Raw genomic sequence first — 20,723 nt, 5'->3', positions numbered from 1 at the left:
TCTCTGACCCTAACCTTCAGGGGGTTCCATTAGAACACAACACCTCTCGTATTTCCAAGAATTTAAACTTTGGTGCAAACAAATGTTCTGCAACTTCCCCCAAAACGTTTTTGCTGCATCGTGGAAAAAGGTCCATTTAGCAGGCAATAATAATATAGAATACATCGTTATCTGTTAACATGCTGTGGATGTAAAGTCACGCGAACATGTGTTTGTAAAAGTGTAATCATTGTCGGTCGTTCACCTAAAAAACTACAAAAATGTCAACGTGGAATTAATTCCACAACTTTGTTTTTTACTCAAACAAAAACCAAGAAAACAGAATGGCACTCATTTGCATATTCACAAACACAAAAAAGAGTTTAAAAGCCTTTTCTTTAAGAACGGCAACGTGTTTGAGGAAAAGCTGTGGTGGTCCTTTATTCTGAAAAGCCGTTATATTAATGAGGAATTCATGCGATTTCTTTATACAAAGTTTAGCTTAAAACCATTTTTTTACAAGAACAATGTCACAAAGGCCAAAATAAAACTCCTGTCATCCGCAGCCAAATAAAAGCCTGGAGGGGGCGCCGTCCTGCTGGTTCGTAGAGGAGCTGGGTCTGAACCCTGCAGGGGGCGCCGTCCTGCTGGTTCGTAGAGGAGCTGGGTCTGAACCCTGCAGGGGGCGCCGTCCTGCTGGTTCGTAGAGGAGCTGGGTCTTTACCCTGCAGGGGGCGCCGTCCTGCTGGTTCGTAGAGGAGCTGGGTCTTTACCCTGCAGGGGGCGCCGTCCTGCTGGTTCGTAGAGGAGCTGGGTCTTTACCCTGCGGGGGGTGCCGTCCTGCTGGTTCGTAGAGGAGCTGGGTCTGAACCCTGCAGGGGGCGCCGTCCTGCTGGTTCGTAGAGGAGCTGGGTCTTTACCCTGCGGGGGGTGCCGTCCTGCTGGTTCGTAGAGGAGCTGGGTCTTTACCCTGCAGGGGGCGCCGTCCTGCTGGTTCGTAGAGGAGCTGGGTCTGAACCCTGCAGGGGGCGCCGTCCTGCTGGTTCGTAGAGGAGCTGGGTCTTTACCCTGCGGGGGGTGCCGTCCTGCTGGTTCGTAGAGGAGCTGGGTCTTTACCCTGCAGGGGGCGCCGTCCGACCTCAACGCGCTACATCTTCCTCTGTGATTCAGACTCCGAGGGACGACGGCCATCTTGGACCCACCGGCTGAGAAACAGTGAGTCACGCCGTCCTCCGGGGGGCGCTCTCACTCTGCACGCAGTAAGAATGACACGAGTAAGCCGTTTATCTATATTATATTATATATTACAGTCACTAACGCCTAATTAGTTTAGGACGCTCCGTTTGTTCATCTGGATGGTGATTTGGAGAAAGAACTTTGATTGTGTTAGGTCAAAGGTCAAAGGTCTCATGAACTCACCGCCTCATGTCTGCTCGTCTGCCTGAGGCTGCGCGGCTCCTTCAGACTCCTCCTCCCGTCCTTGCTCGTTCACCCCCTCAGGCTCAGGCTCAGGCTCTGGCTCCAGATCCTGGTCTTGGTCCTGGTCCTGGTCCTGGTCCTGGTCACTGAAGGCCTCCTTGCCCTCCTGCACCCTCCTGGCCGTCTGGGAGAACCAGTCCCTCACCTGTTCATAGCTCATGCTGGATTTCATCACCAGGTCGTCCAGGTCTCTCTCACTCAGGCCTCCGTGTTTCAGGTAGTAGTCCTCCAGAAACGTCTTACCGGACTTCACCTGCAGCAGGTGCAGAGACAGAGTTTGTGTAATCGCGTTTCTTTTGTCTGACCCATTTCACAAACATGATCTATAATTATTTATGCCGTTTCCTTGGAAACCACTATAATGATTACATGCATGGATCACTTCTTCAATGAATCGGACCGGGTTTTTACAGACCTTGATGGCGATGGCGCCCCCCTGTGACGAACGTTTACAGGGGTACGGCCGACGGGTCCGCCTGGACCAACCACGGAAACGCTTCCTGGATTTCTTGTGGCTCTTGGCTCCACCGTTCAGTGCTTCATCCACCTGGAAAGCATCGTGTTCATCGGTCGTAATCCGACACCACGACGTCTGCTAAACGGCGTGAGCAGCAAGGCTTCGCTGGTTACGCGAGTAGCGAGTGAAGGTACTAGTTATCGTAGATTAACTGCTCTAGTTACGCGCGTAGCGAGTGAAGGTGCTAGTTATCGTAGATTAACTGCTCTAGCTACGCGCGTAGCGAGTGAAGGTACTAGTTATCGTAGATTAACCGCTCTAGTTACGCGCGTAGCGAGTGAAGGTGCTAGTTATCGTAGATTAACTGCTCTAGTTACGCACGTAGCGAGTGAAGGTGCTAGTTATCGTAGATTAACTGCTCTAGCTACGCGCGTAGCGAGTGAAGGTGCTAGTTATCGTAGATTAACTGCTCTAGCTACGCGCGTAGCGAGTGAAAGGTGCTAGTTATCGTAGATTAACTGCTGTAGCTACGCAAGTAGCGAGTGAAGGTGCTAGTTATCGTAGATTAACTGCTGTATTTATGCGCGTAGCGAGTGAAGGTGCTAGTTATCGTAGATGAACTGCTCTAGCTACGCGCATGGCGAGTGAAAGGTGCTAGTTATCGTAGATTAACTGCTCTAGCTACGCGCGTAGCGAGTGAAGGTGCTAGTTATCGTAGATTAACTGCTCTAGCTACGCGAGTAGCGAGTGAAGGTGCTAGTTATCGTAGATGAACTGCTCTAGCTACGCGCGTAGCGAGTGAAAGGTGCTAGTTATCGTAGATGAACTGCTCTAGCTACGCGCGTAGCGAGTGAAGGTGCTAGTTATCGTAGATGAACTGCTCTGGCTACGCGCGTGAAAGGTGCTAGTTATCGTAGATTAACTGCTCTAGCTATGCGCGTAGCGAGTGAAGGTGCTAGTTATCGTAGATTAACTGCTCTAGCTACGCGCGTAGCGAGTGAAGGTACTAGTTATCGTAGATTAACTGCTCTAGCTACGCGCGTAGCGAGTGAAGGTACTAGTTATCGTAGATTAACTGCTCTAGTTACGCGCGTAGCGAGTGAAGGTGTTAGTTATCGTAGATTAACTGCTCTAGTTACGCACGTAGCGAGTGAAGGTGCTAGTTATCGTAGATTAACTGCTCTAGCTACGCGCGTAGCGAGTGAAAGGTGCTAGTTATCGTAGATGAACTGCTCTGGCTACGCGCGTAGCGAGTGAAGGTGCTAGTTATCGTAGATTAACTGCTGTATTTATGCGCGTAGCGAGTGAAAGGTGCTAGTTATCGTAGATTAACTGCTCTAGCTACGCGCGTAGCGAGTGAAGGTGCTAGTTATCGTAGATTAACTGCTCTAGCTACGCGCGTAGCGAGTGAAGGTGCTAGTTATCGTAGATTAACTGCTCTAGCTACGCGCGTAGCGAGTGAAGGTGCTAGTTATCGTAGATTAACTGCTCTAGCTACGCGCGTAGCGAGTGAAGGTGTTAGTTATCGTAGATTAACTGCTCTGGCTACGCGCGTAGCGAGTGAAGGTGCTAGTTATCGTAGATGAACTGCTCTAGCTACGCGCGTGGCGAGTGAAAGGTGCTAGTTATCGTAGATTAACTGCTCTAGCTACGCGCGTAGCGAGTGAAGGTGCTAGTTATCGTAGATGAACTGCTCTGGCTACGCGCGTGAAAGGTGCTAGTTATCGTAGATTAACTGCTCTAGCTATGCGCGTAGCGAGTGAAAGGTGCTAGTTATCGTAGATGAACTGCTCTAGCTATGCGCGTAGCGAGTGAAGGTGCTAGTTATTGTAGATGAACTGCTCTGGCTACGCGCGTAGCGAGTGAAAGGTGCTAGTTATCGTAGATTAACTGCTCTAGCTACGCGAGTAGCGAGTGAAGGCGCTAGTTATCGTAGATGAACTGCTCTAGCTACGCGCGTAGCGAGTGAAGGCGCTAGTTATTGTAGATTAACTGCTCTGGCTACGCGCGTAGCGAGTGAAGGTGCTAGTTATCGTAGATGAACTGCTCTGGCTACGCGCGTAGCAAGTGAAAGGTGCTAGTTATCGTAGATTAACTGCTCTAGCTACGCGAGTAGCGAGTGAAGGCGCTAGTTATCGTAGATGAACTGCTCTAGCTATGCGCGTAGCGAGTGAAAGGTGCTAGTTATCGTAGATTAACTGCTCTAGCTACGCGAGTAGCGAGTGAAGGTGCTAGTTATCGTAGATGAACTGCTCTAGCTACGCGCGTAGCGAGTGAAAGGTGCTAGTTATCGTAGATGAACTGCTCTAGCTACGCGCGTAGCGAGTGAAAGGTGCTAGTTATCGTAGATGAACTGCTCTAGCTACGCGCGTAGCGAGTGAAAGGTGCTAGTTATCGTAGATGAACTGCTCTAGCTACGCGCGTAGCGAGTGAAAGGTGCTAGTTATCGTAGATGAACTGCTCTAGCTACGCGCGTAGCGAGTGAAAGGTGCTAGTTATCGTAGATGAACTGCTCTAGCTACGCGCGTAGCGAGTGAAGGTGCTAGTTATCGTAGATGAACTGCTCTGGCTACGCGCGTAGCGAGTGAAAGGTGCTAGTTATCGTAGATTAACTGCTCTAGCTACGCGAGTAGCGAGTGAAGGCGCTAGTTATCGTAGATGAACTGCTCTAGCTACGCGCGTAGCGAGTGAAGGTGCTAGTTATCGTAGATGAACCGCTCTAGCTACGCGCGTAGCGAGTGAAGGTGCTAGTTATCGTAGATGAACTGCTCTAGCTACGCGCGTAGCGAGTGAAGGTGCTAGTTATCGTAGATGAACTGCTCTAGCTACGCGCGTAGCGAGTGAAGGTGCTAGTTATCGTAGATGAACTGCTCTAGCTACGCGCGTAGCGAGTGAAAGGTGCTAGTTATCGTAGATGAACTGCTCTAGCTACGCGCGTAGCGAGTGAAAGGTGCTAGTTATCGTAGATGAACTGCTCTAGCTACGCGCGTAGCGAGTGAAAGGTGCTAGTTATCGTAGATGAACTGCTCTAGCTACGCGCGTAGCGAGTGAAGGTGCTAGTTATCGTAGATGAACTGCTCTGGCTACGCGCGTAGCGAGTGAAAGGTGCTAGTTATCGTAGATTAACTGCTCTAGCTACGCGAGTAGCGAGTGAAGGCGCTAGTTATCGTAGATGAACTGCTCTAGCTACGCGCGTAGCGAGTGAAGGTGCTAGTTATCGTAGATGAACTGCTCTAGCTACGCGCGTAGCGAGTGAAGGTGCTAGTTATCGTAGATGAACTGCTCTAGCTACGCGCGTAGCGAGTGAAGGTGCTAGTTATCGTAGATGAACTGCTCTAGCTACGCGCGTAGCGAGTGAAGGTGCTAGTTATCGTAGATGAACTGCTCTAGCTACGCGCGTAGCGAGTGAAAGGTGCTAGTTATCGTAGATGAACTGCTCTGGCTACGCGCGTAGCGAGTGAAAGGTGCTAGTTATCGTAGATGAACTGCTCCGTACCTTTCCGCTCTGGTAGAGGTAGAACCATTTCAAGTTGCTATTCTTGCAGGCGTAGCGCGTGTCTCCAAACCAGTTGACGATGTACGTCCTCGGAAGCCCGCTCTCGTCCGCCATCTGGTCGTACTCCTCGGACGTCGGCCACTGCGTCCGAACGAAGGCCTTCTTCAGGATGTGGAGCTGCTCTGGCGTCTTCTTCATCACCTTCCTGCCTGCAGGTGGCGTGCTCTGTCGTTCCTGAGTTGAGCGCGACGCCACACCAGCTGCTCTCGCCTTCTCGGCACCCGCCTCCAAAGGCGTCTTCCGTCGTTCGGTAAACCAAGCGTCCACCTCTCGCCGCGTCAGCTTGGTCTCCACACGCAGGCGGCCGAGCTCCTCGTCGGGCGGAGTCTCTGATTCCTGGAAGCTGGCTTCCAACAGGAGCAGCTGCTCTGGAGTCTTTTCCTTGAACTTTTGTGGCGTGAAGTCAGGAAAGGCGTGACGGAATTTGACCCGTAGGTCACTGAAGGAACCCGAGGAACCCGCCATGTTGGCAGAAGTGGGCGAGGACTCGCCGGCGTCGTCGCTAGAGTCGATAACGATGGTGTTGTTGTTCTCGCTGCTGCTGCTGCTGCCTCCGACGGGTGTCGCCGCCCTGCTGGATGCCGTTTCGCCCAGAGGGACGCTGTGGTGATCCCTGGAGTTCCTCTGGTTGTAGCGCGTGTCGCTGAACCACTTCTTTATGGCTCGCTTTGACAGCTTGGTGACCTGCATGAGGCGTGAGATCTCCGCCTCGCCGGCGACCTGCTTCCTGCCGTAGCTCGCCTTCAGCTCCGCGAGCTGCTCCTTGGACTTCTTCGGTTTGGTGGCCGAGGCGTCCAAACAGGGGGACACGCTGCTTCGGGACTCTGGCGATGGCTCGGCGGCTTTAGGCTGGTTGCCAGGGACACCTGCAGCTGTCAGGGTAACGGGAGGAGCCACCGGCAAGGTGCTGCCGTTGCCCGACACCTGAGCGAGGACGAGCCCCGGCTGGCCGATGATCTGGCAGGTCTGGAAGATGGACTGCAGCCCGTTGGCGGGGATGACGGTGATGGTCTGAGGGACGGTCTGCACCGTGCCGTTAAACTTCTTCCTCCTCGCCTCTTCTACCTGCAAAGGTCCATGAAAAATGTGCCTTTAGATGAAACGCTCCTCGAGAGCCTCGTTTACGGGGGGGTCAGGGGTCAGCTTCTAAAAATAACCTGCACTAGGTGGCAGCTTTGGTTTCTACAATCATTAGATGCGTCTTGAGGCTGTGAAACCCTCAAAACACACTTTATACACTTTTCTCACATTTCTCTCGTTTATCTACGAGCTTTTGAAATTTGAGTGTTTAAACAAATAAGTGCAGTATTATAGAATGAACCCAAAGATCAAACACCAACCCGCTTTCATCACTGCCATACTCTCAAAGAATTCCATTTATGACGTTTTGAACGTTTCAGTGTATTTTCTTTTCTCAAATTAATATTCAAATGCATCAATAATCTGGCCCCTGAACCAATCAGGTCATTTATCCAGAGAGCGAACAGCAGCAGGTTACAAGACAACAAGTCTCACGGTGCAGGACGTCTTTTGGACAACAAGTCTCACGGTGCAGGACGTCTTTTGGACAACAAGTCTCACGGTGCAGGACGTCTTTTGGACAACAAGTCTCACGGTGCAGGACGTCTTTTGGACAATAAATCTCGCGGTGCAGGACGTCTTTTGGACAATCGGCCTTTTCGTATAAACTGAGCTCGACCCCCCCACGCTTGTACCCGCTTATACACGCTGTATGCGAGTGAATGAGTAGTTGCTGGTGTTTTACACACTGTGTGTATTTCCTGTGGTATTGGCGTGTAGCATAGAAAAGCCCAATGAGGGACGGGAGGACAGAATTAGCATTAGCATCAGTTGCAACGTTGGTACTTGTGTCTGAATGCGTTGTCCCTGGCAACAGTTAAATGCACCATCCGGTCGACCCGGCGCCGCTCCTCGTCACGCTGTTAGAACGTGCACACGCACGTGCACTAAATCAGGGTGTGGACTCACCTCCTCCGGTGTCCAGCTGACTCCGTGTTTCAGCCTCTGAGCAGAAAACCAGACTTTGATCTGCTCCTCGCTGAACTTGGTCTGTGACGACAAGCCCAGGATCTCCGACACAGAGGGGTACGGGAACCTGCGAGAACCCGAGAGAACCCGAGAGAACCCGGGAGAACCCGACTCAGTTCAAGAGAGAAACACCGGGCCGAAGAGACGCAGAAATAGGTCGCACGCCGCTGGACGTTACTGGTGCGTTAGCGTTAGCTTAGCATTTCACTGGCACTAAGCAGCTTTGAGCCAGTCAAAGTATTACCAACGAGAAAGTAACGTCAAAGTATTTGGAGGCGAGCGAAAGGACACCGTCTCTGTCCCAGAAGCCGGTCCAAACGCTAACCTCTCCCGGGACAGACCTTCAGTTCCTCCACTGACCTGTTGTAGGCGCTGACGAGCAGCACGTTGCTGTCCATGGCCGTGTTGTAGGTGGGGATGCTGCTGATGGGGATGAGCAGCTGGGTCTGGGGGCTGCTCTGCTGGTTCTGTAGGGCAGAGAGAACCTGGGCCAGAGTCCCAGGAGGCAGAACCGGGCCCCCCCCCGGGCCGCTTTGAAGCTGCAGCAGGTTTGAACTGTTGACGATGATGTTTTGAGGGACCGCCTGGACCTGCATCGGCGTGGAGACGGGTATGAGGTAAGGGGCTGTGGGGGTCATGGGGGTCACGGGGGCCGGAGAGGGCGTAGCTGGCTCCGTGGGCTCGTCGTCTTCGTCGTTGCTTTCCACTTTGATGATGTCGTCGATGGTCGTTCTGTGAGGGGCGGCGAACTTGTTGGGTTCCGGCCGACGCCTCACCTTCATGATGGGCGTCTTGCTGAGGGCGATGCTTTTATGGGTCGTCTCTTCATCCTCTTCGTCCTCTTCATCCTCCACTTTGACAAAGCTGCCGTCGAACGTGAGATCGTTGAGCGTCTGCTGGAAAACGGTCTCGTTGCTCCGCTTCACCATCGTCCGTGTGAAGTGGTGCTCCCCCTGGTGGAGGCGAGTGTTGTGGGCCAGCAGCGTGTCATAACTGAGGGCAGAAAGGGGGGTCAATACAAGCACAGACCTCCCCCAAGCAGCTCGCTCCCCTCCTAGCTGGATCTACACCGTCACCATGGTGACCTGGATCAGCACCAGAACGTTCTAGATTGTTCTTGGTATCTTTATACTTTTTACTGATTCTTGAATCCATAAATGGGCTTAATGTTAAAATGTAATATTTGTTCCTGACCTCATTCTGGATCAGAACCAGGAGACGGTTCAGATCGGACCCCTTTATGACTCGGATGTTTTTAAAGCCTCCACTATAAGTAAATGGGAAAATCCAGATGTTTCTGTATCCAGAAAGGAACCCGGATCAATGACGCTGTTTCTGTTACTCTGCTACTGCAGTGCAGTAGTAACAGCAGTAGTAGTAGTACAGTTACCCACGCGTACCTCTTGGTGCGGTAGTCGCACTCCATGCAGACGTAGGACGCGTTGAGGACGACCTCCGGGTGCTCCGTGTGCACGTGCACGGTGAACAGCTTGAGCTCTGGGCTCTGGAAGGGGCAGTACTTGCACTCGTAACCACCTTCTGCCACGTTTGAGTCCACGTAGTGGTCTGGCCCCGCCCCCTCCTCCAGGGCGCGGTGCACGCCGTCACCCTCCTGGACGTCGTCCATCTCCTGATCCGAGTCGACGCGTTCCTGCGGGGGGACCATGCACGGGGTGGTGGACTTCCTCCTGCTCGCCATCCCGACGGCCGAATACAAAATGGCTGCTCTCAGTTGTGGCTGCGCGGTCGTGGCTCCGTAAAGTCGGACGTCATCAGTTCAAAGGTTTGCTCTGTTCTTTAATTCCTGAAGACACATCAAAGAGAATCAGCCGAGAGTGAAGCTCAGCTCACAGCAGCAGAGAGGTGGGGGGGCAGCAGAGGGGCGGGGGGCAGCAGAGGGGCGGGGGGCACCATCCCACTGGAGGCTGGGTGGATGCTGTAATGTTTAACACCCCAGGTGAGCCACCTGGGGGGTTTAGGATGCTCACCTGGGGTGTTTAGGATGCTCACCTGGGGGGTTTAGGATGCTCACCTGGGGGGTTTAGGATGCTCACCTGTTTAGTTTTGCTACCAAATAAACTGAGATTAAGTAAAAGTTCACAAGGAAAACAAAAAAGGTACACAAGTAAATATTTGTTCTTCCCTGGAGTATTCAACAAATCTATGGCTCAAAAATCAGCGCTTTTTTGTAAATGTCAAATTAAAGCTTTTTTAATGTAAATGTTTTACACATTTATAACATAACATTTTAACATTTGGCATCAGTGTCTTTGTTTTCAGGACTCTCCACTGTCTGCAGCTCCGTTAACATAAACAGAGCGATGACAGCAGCTAGCTAACCAGATGCTAACCAGATGCTAGCTAGCTAGCCGAGCGGAGGGCTCAACGTCCCCGCAGGCGGAGAGGAGGCTGTGCGTGGCCGAAGGAACACGGCGTCGGCTCGGTGTGCAGTTACCTGCTGGATCGGCTGCCGTTCAGCCGCATCTTGGAACACACGGTTAGCTGGCTAGCGGGTGTAGCTTATTAGCTTGTTAGCTTGTTAGCACCTCTGGCTCGCTCTGTTGACGCGCAGTCTTCCGCCTTTCACCCAGAGAGACCGCGGGTTCCATCTGCCTCAGCCGGAACACGGAGCCTCTTCAGAGGCCGGGGACAAGCGGCTGTCCCCCAGCACTGGTACAAACGCCATGTTTATTCTTTTTGGGGGGGTTAATAAGAAGGAAAGTTTAAAAAGGCACCGATACTTTTACCCAATCTGACGGTCTCTTTTTCAAACGCTGCTACAAGAAAAATCTGGCGAGAAGTGTATCCGGTTTGCACATTTCAAAATAAAGCATAAATAAATAGTTCACCATTTTAGCCATTTATAAAATAGAAATTAATAGCTCAACAATGACAAGCTTACCGAATATGTTTCTAGATTTAGAATTGTAGTTAAAAGCTTGATAAACCAACACATATATTTATATTTAGAAAAATTCTTCAGACCTATGCTTTTAATCTATTCCATGAAATACCTAATAATGCATGGTTTATGTTCATTATTACCTTGATCAATGAACGATAAGGAGTTATGAACTTTCTAATCACGTCAAAGAGGCATGGTTAATTATTATCAAAGCAAATCCAAAATAAAAAATTAACATGCATTTAAAGTAGCGAACACATACATTTTAAATGATGTTCTTTTCATTTGCATTACGTGTGATATTTGTGGTGCCTATGTTCTATTTCATTTATTTTCAAGTTGTTAAACTAAATGCACCGATTTACAATCTTTTATATTGAAGGTAGTTCTCTGAAGCGGCAATCGACATCCGGGTGCTGAGGTTAGTGCGGGAACTTCATCTGAAGCGTGCGTCGTTGCGTCACTGACAGACGAATGGAACGTGTTCCAACTCTGTACTGTCACTGAAGTAGGCCAGTCGGCACCGGTACACTCGGTGTAACGGTACCGGTACAGTAAGCCAAGAAGCCACGGTAACATGCGTTACGCTGCCGGTCCAGCTACCTGCACCGAGGTTAGGGTTAGAACCCGAGCTGCTGCGTTCTGGATCAGAACCCGAGCCGCTGCGTCCTGGATCAGAACCCGAGCCGCTGCGTCCTGGATCAGAACCCGAGCCGCTGCGTTCTGGATCAGAACCCGAGCCGCTGCGTCCTGGATCAGAACCCGAGCCGCTGCGTTCTGGATCAGAACCCGAGCCGCTGCGTTCTGGATCAGAACCCGAGCCGCTGCGTTCTGGATCAGAACCCGAGCCGCTGCGTTCTGGATCAGAACCCGAGCCGCTGCGTTCTGGATCAGAACCCGAGCCGCTGCGTTCTGGATCAGAACCCGAGCCGCTGCGTCCTGGATCAGAACCCGAGCCGCTGCGTTCTGGATCAGAACCCGAGCCGCTGCGTCCTGGATCAGAACCCGAGCCGCTGCGTCCTGGATCAGAACCCGAGCCGCTGCGTCCTGGATCAGAACCCGAGCCGCTGCGTTCTGGATCAGAACCCGAGCCGCTGCGTCCTGGATCAGAACCCGAGCCGCTGCGTCCTGGATCAGAACCCGAGCCGCTGCGTCCTGGATCAGAACCCGAGCCGCTGCGTCCTGGATCAGAACCCGAGCCGCTGCGTTCTGGATAAGAACCCGCTGCGTTCTGGATCAGAACCCGAGCCGCTGCGTTCTGGATCAGCTGGAGATGTTTAATAGACCTTTTTGGCAGCCGGACAGGAAGGAGTTGCAGGAGTCCAGTCTGGAAGTCACAAAGCATGGATAACTTGTTCTGCATCTTTTCGGGTTAGTCGGTGCCTGAAATATTATAACCTTTGAAATATTCCGCAGGTGAAAGAATGCAGTCCTTGAAAGGTGCTTTATCTGGGACTAAATACTAAATACTTTTTATTGATTTGTCCCTTGGTTTACGGCAGTTACACTTTCTACCTGTAGTCTGCGCATGCGCCCGGGCAATGTGGGTGAAGTGCCTTGCCTAAGGACACAACGACAGTGCACACGTGCGCCTGAGCTGGGAATCGAACCGCCAACCTCTCAATCATAGGACGACCCTCTGAACCACCTGCGCGAGCATCGCCCCAGGACGGGTCCTGATCAAAGGTTACCCCCAGATTCTTGGTGCTGGTGGACACTGAACAAACGTTTCTGAGATGCTTCGGCCCAAGAAGCAGAACTTCAGTTTTATTTAGATTTAATAACAGGAAGTTCTCGGTCATCCAGGAGTTAATGTCCTGAAGGTAGGTCTGAAGTCAGGTACAGACAGGTACAGGTACAGGTAGGTACAGGTAAAGGTACGGGTACATACAGGTAGGTACAGGTACGGGCACGTACAGGTAGGTACAGGTACGGACAGGTAGGTACAGGTAAAGGTACGGGTACGTACAGGTAGGTACAGGTAAAAGTATGGGTACGTACAGGTAGGTATAGACAGTTATAGGTACAGACAGGTACACGTACAGGTAGGTACAGGTACGGACAGGTAGGTACAGGTAAAAGTATGGGTACGTACAGGTAGGTACAGACAGGTACACGTACAGGTAGGTACAGGTACGGACAGGCTGCACCATGACACCCATGTCCACACAAAAGCCCGTGTTGCCCCCCCCCACGTAGCAACACCGCTGGCTGCGCTAACCTTTGACCTGTCAGGGTGGAGCTGGCTCGACATGCCGTCCCACCAAATGTCACGCCCTTTGCGATATCGAGAGTGAAGGAGGCGGCGGTCGTATTTATAGGCTGACCTTTACGTGACCCCGCCCTCACCGACCTAAATAACCACTCTGAGCGGTGCCGGTCCAAACCCAGAGGGGTCCTCCAGCAGAACCAGATCCTGGGTCCATGACCTGCTCCAGGACCAATCAGAACCATCGTCTACGTCACAAACACTTAAACGGCCTCATGATTGGTTCTGCTGGCAAAAGGGGGAGGTCCCAATAGAGATGTGGGGCGTGACAATGATCTGCATCATGAACTCGACTCCGACGGGCTCCCTGAGGAGGAGGCGCACGAGCTGCACGTCATAGCATGCTAAACTGCTAGCCGTGACCTGTAATATGACTCCAGAGATGACCTGACCAGACTCTGGCGTGCTGATTGGTCACCTCCCTGCCGCTCACTCCTCCTCTCCTCCTTCACCTGCCCCGTCCTCACCTGAAAACCACTTCCTCCAAACAGTCCAGGGGATTCGCATCACCATCTGAACCCTGGCTAGCATCCGTTACCGTTAGCATCCGTTGCTACTCTGGCTAGTGGACTGAAAGGAGCCGATGGAGCAGGACAGACGGACGGTCGGGGGCTGCTGGAGGAAGGCTCTAATAATACATGCTTGTTTGCCTGTAAATGCTGCAGCTGTTGCCGTGAGCGATAGACGTGTGCTAAAAATATGCTGCGTCCTTCCTGCCCACTGACAGAGGCCGTTGCCCACTGACAGAGGCCGTGACCTTTCCTCTCCACCTCCTCCATGCACGCCGCCGGTCACAGCGTCCACGGTGAACATGACACCGGACAGGCGGGCGGGGCTCCTCGGTAGCGCTCAGATGCTAAAAGCCTACCTTTGTGTGTTGGGGATTCTACTGTCAAATAATCAATACGAAGAATCGTAAAGTACGTGAAGTTGAAAGAATGTCGGTCACAACAAAGAGGGCAGAATCATTAAGCTAATATTTATAGCTTTATATATAGCGCTTATTTCACACATTTTGGTTTGGTCTAATGTAAGTAGCTAACATGCAACATTAGCTTTGTTCAAGCGTTATCACAACACATGCTAGCTGAGGCTAGCTCTGGTGAAACGCTATGTATGAGCCTTACCCTACCGAGAACTAATGTTAGCTTCATTGAAGGCTAGCGGTTATCTGATGCTAAAGAGACCCTAGCAACAAAGAATGTTAGCTAACGTTAGCTCTGGTCAAGGCTACCTGATATAAAAGCTGCCCTACTTGCTAATGTTACGTTTTATTAATGTTAGCTGTAAACAAATAGAAACTTTGAAGAATACTTTGTTTACTACAGTTTATAGATTTATATTTGTTATTTGTTTCCCTGTCTGTGAACAGCTTTCATTTGAACGGTTTTTAATAAGTACCCGAACGCACCGCAGGTCTAAAACGGGCCCGCCGTCAGCCGGTTTGACATTTGTCAAGGGGCGTGTCGGGGGCGTGTCAGGGGCGTGTCGGCGGCGCGCGGAGGGGATAAATGCCGGTGAGACCTCGGCTTGTCCCCGATCTCACTTCTCCCAGAGAGGACAGGCTGACCGAGGTGCCTTCAGGAACGGTACGTAAAGGTGAGCGCTGCTGCGTGCGCAGCCCACAAAGCGTTTTAGCTTCAGTGGAATCAGCCAATGACAGGCGAGCGTCTGCCGTCGTCACGCCGTCGTCACGCAGCGTGCTTTTACTGTTCGCAGTGACGACCGGATCAGACAAAATGGTGAAGATCGGCATCAACGGGTGAGTCGACGCTTGTTTAAAGGTTATCGGCCAGGCTCCTCCCCTTTATTATAACGTGCATGGGCCCTGACACTGACCAATCAGAAGTCACCTGATTGTGCCGCCATGATGGATGTAAATGAGCGGTTGAAGGCGGCGTCGAGGAGGAGGAGGAGTCTGGATCGCCTCCTCTTCGGGGGCCTGTCCCCCGCTCAGCTGTCACATTCCTTTTATTCTGCCCCCGTCTATTTTGAACCCTCTAACCTTTCAGCTGAAGGTCAGAGGTCAGGCGGCCGGATGCTGCTCAGGCTCCTCCTCTTCCAGCAGGGCCCCCCAGAACCAGAGACCTGGTCATCCCTCCCCATGATGATCGAGGAGGAGGAGCCTCCTACTGTCTGAACCTGGACCTCACCTGTTACCCCCCCCCTCAGAGGAGGTGCCAGGATTGGAGGCCTCCTCATGCTCCTCCCTCCTGCTGTGAAGAGCTGGAGGAGCTCGTTGTTGTGCTGACATCACCGGTGTAGCCTGACCTGCAGCGCCCCCTGCTGGTCAGACGCTCCTCTGAACTCTGATGTCCTCGTTTTAAGGTTTGGACGCATCGGCCGCCTGGTGACCCGCGCCGCCGCCTCGGGAGGGAAGGTGGAGGTGGTTGCCATCAACGATCCCTTCATCGATCTGGACTACATGGTGAGACGGTCTAGAGACAGGAAGGGGCGTGTCCAGAAGCTGGGGGGGGTAATTCCTGGATTCTGATTGGCATCATTCTATTGGCCCAGAGAGTCTACGGACTTTGGATTCGGCCACGCCCCCACCTCCATGCTGCCGTTACTTTAAGAACGATCAATAATCACTGCATGTGATGAAAGACGTGATTGAATGGCGCCCCCTGCAGGTCTACATGTTCAGGTATGACTCCACCCACGGCGTCTGGAAGCACGGCGAGGTGAAGGCCGAGGGCGGCAAGCTGGTCATCGGCAAGCTGCACATCATGGTGTTCCACGAGTAGGTCCTCCTCCTGACTCCTCCCCCTCGCAGTGTCTGTAGTGCTCCTCAGGTGTCTGACTCCTCCCCCTCGCAGCGTTTGTAGTGCTTCTCAGGTGTCTGACTCCTCCCCCTCACAGCGTTTGTAGTGCTCCTCAGGTGTCTGACTCCTCCCCCTCACAGCGTTTGTAGTGCTCCTCAGGTGTCTGACTCCTCCCCCTCGCAGCGTTTGTAGTGCTCCTCAGGTGTCTGACTCCTCCCCCTCACAGCGTTTGTAGTGCTTCTCAGGTGTCTGACTCCTCCCCCTCGCAGCGTTTGTAGTGCTTCTCAGGTGTCTGACTCCTCCCCCTCACAGCGTTTGTAGTGCTCCTCAGGTGTCTGACTCCTCCCCCTCGCAGCGTTTGTAGTGCTCCTCAGGTGTCTGACTCCTCCCCCTCACAGCGTTTGTAGTGCTCCTCAGGTGTCTGACTCCTCCCCCTCACAGCGTTTGTAGTGCTCCTCAGGTGTCTGACTCCTCCCCCTCGCAGCGTTTGTAGTGCTCCTCAGGTGTCTGACTCCTCCCCCTCGCAGCGTTTGTAGTGCTCCTCAGGTGTCTGACTCCTCCCCTGTGCAGGCGGGACCCTTCCAGCATCAAATGGGGCGATGCGGGCGTCGACTACGTGGTGGAGTCCACCGGCGTGTTCACCACCGTGGAGAAAGCCTCGGTGCGTAAACGTGTGGAAACGTTTTAACGGAACGGGCGCTTCCCGACCTTTGACCTCTTGTGTGTTCCCGTAGAGTCATCTGAAGGGCGGAGCTAAGCGGGTGGTGATCTCCGCCCCTAGTGCCGACGCGCCGATGTTCGTCATGGGAGTCAACCACGAGAAGTACGACAACTCCATGAAGGTCGTCAGGTGAGTCGGGACGACCTGGAGGACGACCTGGAGGACGACCTGGACGACGACCTGGACGACCTGGACGACGACCTGGACGACCTGGAGGACGACCTGGAGGACGACCTGGAGGACGACCTGGAGGACGACCTGGACGACCTGGAGGACGACCTGGATGACCTGGACGACGACCTGGAGGACGACCTGGACGACCTGGAGGACGACCTGGAGGACGACCTGGAGAACGACCTGTAGGACGACCTGGAGGACGACCTGGAGGACGACCTGGAGAACGACCTGTAGGACGACCTGTAGGACGACCTGGAGGACGACCTGTAGGACGACCTGGACGACGACCTGGAGGACGACCTGGAGGACGACCTGGAGGACGACCTGGAGGACGACCTGGAGGACGACCTGTAGGACGACCTGTAGGACGACCTGGAGGATGACCTGGAGGACGACCTGGAGGACGACCTGTAGGACGACCTGGAGGACGACCTGGAGGACGAGAAGACGTCAGGAGGACAACATGAAGGTCTCATCCAGTCCCCGCTTGTCTCCACAGCAACGCCTCCTGCACAACCAACTGCCTGGCTCCCCTCGCCAAGGTCGTCAACGACAACTTCGGCATCGTGGAGGGTCTGATGGTAGGAAGTTCACCTGGGGGGGCGGGGCTGTCCGTGGCTTCAGGGCGGACCAATCAGGAAGCAGAGACACTGGTGCAGAGCAAGCTAACGCTAGCTAAAGCAGGCCGTTCCCTTGTAGAGTTTACAGAATAGCCTAGCCTAGCCTAGCCTAGCCTAGCATTGCTCTTTCAGTGCGTCCTGTCTCCTGCTTCCAGAGCACTGTCCACGCCATCACCGCCACTCAGAAGACCGTTGACGGGCCGTCCGGCAAGCTGTGGAGGGACGGACGCGGCGCCTCCCAGAACATCATCCCCGCCTCCACCGGAGCCGCCAAGGCCGTGGGCAAGGTCGTCCCAGAGCTCAATGGGTACCGCTAACCTGCTCTGTTTGGGTCGGGCCTCCTGGTTCTGTCTGACCCGTGACTCGTTCTTACAGCAAACTGACCGGGATGGCGTTCCGTGTCCCCACCCCCAACGTCTCCGTGGTGGACCTGACCGTCCGGCTGGAGAAGCCCGTGAGTGTCTCTACCTGAGAACCACGGGACTGAGAATGTCCCTCACATCCGTCCCTCGGCGAGACGCTCATGAATATTTAACAGCAAACCGTTTCTCTGCAGGCAAAGTACGAGGACATCAAGAAGGTCGTCAAAGCTGCTTCTGAGGGACCCATGAAGGGCATCCTGGGCTACACAGAGGACCAGGTAAAACACCTGGACCTGTAGGGGGCGTGGTCTCATTTAAAGGCTGACTCCACTGAACAGAACAGTTGTTGTTGTAGAGGCAGACATCAGCCACTAGATGGCAGCACGCATCATAAATAATAATAATAATACATTTTATTTATATAGCGCTTTTCTGAGAACTCAAAGACGCTTTACGGTGTACATAATAAAAACAGTAAAGTAATACAGAAAATACAAACAATAAAAATGTGAACACGGATATAAAATCAATAAAATTCAAACAGTAAAATAATACATTAAAAGCAATGTCAAGCAGAAGTTTTGAGATCTTTTTAAATGTATTTAGATCCGGGCAGGCTGGTAGCGGTGTTAGGGTGTTTGTGTTCCAGAGTGTGGGGGCAGCGATGGAGAAGGCTAACCCTCACCCTAACCCTAACCCTAACCCTCACCCTAACCCTCACCCTAACCCTCACCCTAACCCTAACCCTCACCCTAACCCTCACCCTCACCCCAGAAAGATCAAACCTAAAGAGACTAAAAAATAAATACAGTAGTCCCTCATTTTCCGCGGGGTTACGTTCTAAAAACAACCCGCAATAAGCGAAATCCGCAATGTAGTGATCTTTATTTTTTTTTAATTATTATACATGTAGGCCTGGTCTTTGTAGGCCTGGTCTTTGTAGACCTGGTCTTTGTAGGCCTGGTCTTTGTAGACCTGGTCTTTGTAGACCTGGTCTTTGTAGGCCTGGTCTTTGTAGACCTGGTCTTTGTAGACCTGGTCTTTGTAGGCCTGGTCTTTGTAGACCTGGTCTTTGTAGACCTGGTCTTTGTAGGCCTGGTCTTTGTAGACCTGGTCTTTGTAGACCTGGTCTTTGTAGGCCTGGTCTTTGTAGACCTGGTCTTTGTAGACCTGGTCTTTGTAGGCCTGGTCTTTGTAGACCTGGTCTTTGTAGACCTGGTCTTTGTAGACCTGGTCTTTGTTGGCCTGGTCTTTGTTGGCCTGGTCTTTGTTGGCCTGGTCTTTGTAGACCTGGTCTTTGTAGACCTGGTCTTTGTTGGCCTGGTCTTTGTTGGCCTGGTCTTTGTTGACCTGGTCTTTCTACTGTTAGGGTTTTCCCTAACCCTCCCCGGTTCTTCTTCTCCGTGTGGGGGCGTGGTCAATAAAGAGGATTTGGGTCATGATTAAGATATTTATATAAATGCAGATCAATACAAGTTGGTTCAGGTTCGATCCTGCTCCGTGTGTGAGTCTCAGGTCCGAACAAAGGGCCGCCCTCTGCGTCCGCGTCTTTCAATGTCCATGAGTCCGGCCCCCTCCAGGTGGGGGTCCCGCCCCAGCCAATCGAAGCCCATGTTTATCTGTGTTGTGTGACGTCACTGCTGTGATGCGTTCAATTGAAATCAGTCATTACAATAACAAACTGAGTGTAGTGCGCTCCTAGTGGTGTCGGCGTGTAATTACTTTGTGGAATCCCATCTAAATACGTAAATTCCCTACATCTACCGTGTCCTCTTCACCTCTACCGTGTCCTCTTCACCTCTACCGTGTCCTCTTCACCTCCTGCTCAGGTCGTGTCCACAGACTTCAACGGAGACTCTCACTCCTCCATCTTTGACGCCGGCGCCGGCATCGCCCTCAACGACCACTTTGTCAAGCTGGTTTCATGGTGCGTCTCCGCCGAGCGTCTCCGCCGTGCGTCTCCGCCGAGCGTCTCCGCCGAGCGTCTCCGCCGAGCGTCTCCGCCGTGCGTCTCCGCCGTGCGTCTCCGCCGAGCGTCTCCGCCGAGCGTCTCCGCCGTGCGTCTCCGCCGTGCGTCTCCGCCGAGCGTCTCCGCCGTGCGTCTCCGCCGTGCGTCTCCGCCGAGCGTCTCCGCCGTGCGTCTCTGCCGTGCGTCTCCGCCGAGCGTCTCCGCCGTGCGTCTCCGCCGTGCGTCTCCGCCGAGCGTCTCCGCCGTGCGTCTCCTCTGTGCGTCTCCGCCGTGCGTCTCCGCCGTGTGTCTCCGCCGGCCGAGCGTCTCCGCCGAGCGTCTCCGCCGTGCGTCTCCGCCGTGCGTCTCCGCCGAGCGTCTCCGCCGAGCGTCTCCGCCGAGCGTCTCCGCCGTGCGTCTCCTCCGTGCGTCTCCGCCGGCCGAGCGTCTCCGCCGTGCGTCTCCTCCGTGCGTCTCCGCCGTGCGTCTCCTCCGTGCGTCTCCGCCGGCCGAGCGTCTCCTCCGTGCGTCTCCGCCGTGCGTCTCCGCCGTGCGTCTCCGCCGTGCGTCTCCGCCGAGCATCTTCAACGTCTCCGTCTCAGGAGACACGACTTAAACATGTCCTCCGTCTGCAGGTACGATAACGAGTTTGGTTACAGTAACCGCGTGTGTGACCTGATCCTGCACATGTTCACCAAGGAGTAAAGTCTCCACCGGTGGCTCCTCCCCACAAGCCCCGCCTCCTGCACCTGTAACCGGATGCCGTCCGTCCAGCAGGGATCGTAGACGTGATCTTCCATGGGTGAACTGTCCCGCTGCAGAGGCTCCTTTGCACTTCACAATAAAGTCCTTTCACAATAAAGTCCTCTCGCAGTGGGATCCTTTCACAATAAAGCCCTTACTTTGTGATGACTTCAGGTCTACCTGATATAATTACTGATAATCAATAACCAGGGGTGTGGCTCGGTTATAAGGAAGGAGGGGCTTAGCCCCCAGGAGATGCACAGAATGTAGCGACGAGCACAAAATCGCTATTTTTGTCTTGTTAATGCTAACAAGACAAAAATGGCTGCATTGGACGTGACTTGATGCATCAAAGAACATCGTCGGTCTTCAAGGGCAAATCGGACGATGGCTCTGTCGACCTTTCACACGAGCAGCTGCTCGCAGGCGCCGGCAGGGCAGCCTGGATGGGGGCCTTTAGGGCGCCTTCAGGGGGGCATCGAGGAACCTCTGTCCTCAGGTCAACGCTGCGTCTGAAGGTGAAACGCCTTCGATCGACCTCTATGGATCGTTGTGAATCTGTGACAGACCGATATGGACACTGCTGTACCGCCGTCCGCCACCAGGGGCAGTGTAGCCATGAAGGAAGGAAGGCGTGACTCTTCACTGCCCCCCTGTGGATGGATCGCTCATTGATTTGCCAGCCTGAAGTC

At 53.2% G+C, this 20,723-nt stretch overlaps 2 protein-coding genes across 3 annotated transcripts; one reads left to right on the top strand and one right to left on the bottom strand.

Moving 5' to 3' along the window:
* Positions 1 to 1,465: 1,465 nt before the first annotated feature.
* Positions 1,466 to 9,219, bottom strand: LOC137903337 (zinc fingers and homeoboxes protein 1-like; the record flags this gene model as incomplete). Its single annotated transcript, XM_068747489.1, has 6 exons — positions 8,921 to 9,219; positions 7,881 to 8,513; positions 7,461 to 7,587; positions 5,412 to 6,536; positions 1,874 to 2,005; positions 1,466 to 1,711 (listed from the first exon to the last, which is right to left on the bottom strand). Coding segments are annotated over exons 1-6 (2,562 nt in total), but the record flags the coding sequence as incomplete, so codon positions are not given.
* A 5,015-nt stretch (positions 9,220 to 14,234) lies between these two features.
* Positions 14,235 to 20,149, top strand: LOC137903061 (glyceraldehyde-3-phosphate dehydrogenase-like). Of its 2 annotated transcripts, none has more exons than XM_068747183.1 (12): positions 14,235 to 14,283; positions 14,414 to 14,456; positions 15,023 to 15,122; positions 15,328 to 15,437; positions 16,030 to 16,120; positions 16,194 to 16,309; positions 16,857 to 16,938; positions 17,133 to 17,284; positions 17,353 to 17,431; positions 17,534 to 17,617; positions 19,169 to 19,266; positions 19,923 to 20,149. In XM_068747183.1, the coding sequence occupies exons 2-12, from the start codon at positions 14,434 to 14,436 to the stop codon at positions 19,990 to 19,992; spliced, it is 1,005 nt and encodes a 334-aa protein (XP_068603284.1). In that variant the 5' UTR covers positions 14,235 to 14,283; positions 14,414 to 14,433; the 3' UTR covers positions 19,993 to 20,149. The 2 variants fall into 2 exon arrangements, with proteins under 2 accessions (XP_068603284.1, XP_068603286.1); XM_068747185.1 differs by having other exon boundaries at positions 14,235 to 14,293.
* The last annotated feature ends 574 nt before the right edge of the window (positions 20,150 to 20,723 follow it).

Source organism: Brachionichthys hirsutus, chromosome 13 (genome assembly GCF_040956055.1).
Source record: "Brachionichthys hirsutus isolate HB-005 chromosome 13, CSIRO-AGI_Bhir_v1, whole genome shotgun sequence".
Taxonomy (NCBI): domain Eukaryota; kingdom Metazoa; phylum Chordata; class Actinopteri; order Lophiiformes; family Brachionichthyidae; genus Brachionichthys; species Brachionichthys hirsutus.
Note: the sequence above shows the minus strand (reverse complement) of the source record. Positions and strands in the feature narration are given on the sequence as shown.

Bases quoted from the DNA above. Each gene is read 5' to 3' on its own strand.
- LOC137903061 (XM_068747183.1), top strand. From the start codon at position 14,434: ATGGTGAAGATCGGCATCAACGG. The intron at 17,432-17,533 runs GTGAGTGTCTCT...GTTTCTCTGCAG, and splicing joins CCGTCCGGCTGGAGAAGCCC to GCAAAGTACGAGGACATCAA. The intron at 17,618-19,168 runs GTAAAACACCTG...CCTCCTGCTCAG, and splicing joins TGGGCTACACAGAGGACCAG to GTCGTGTCCACAGACTTCAA.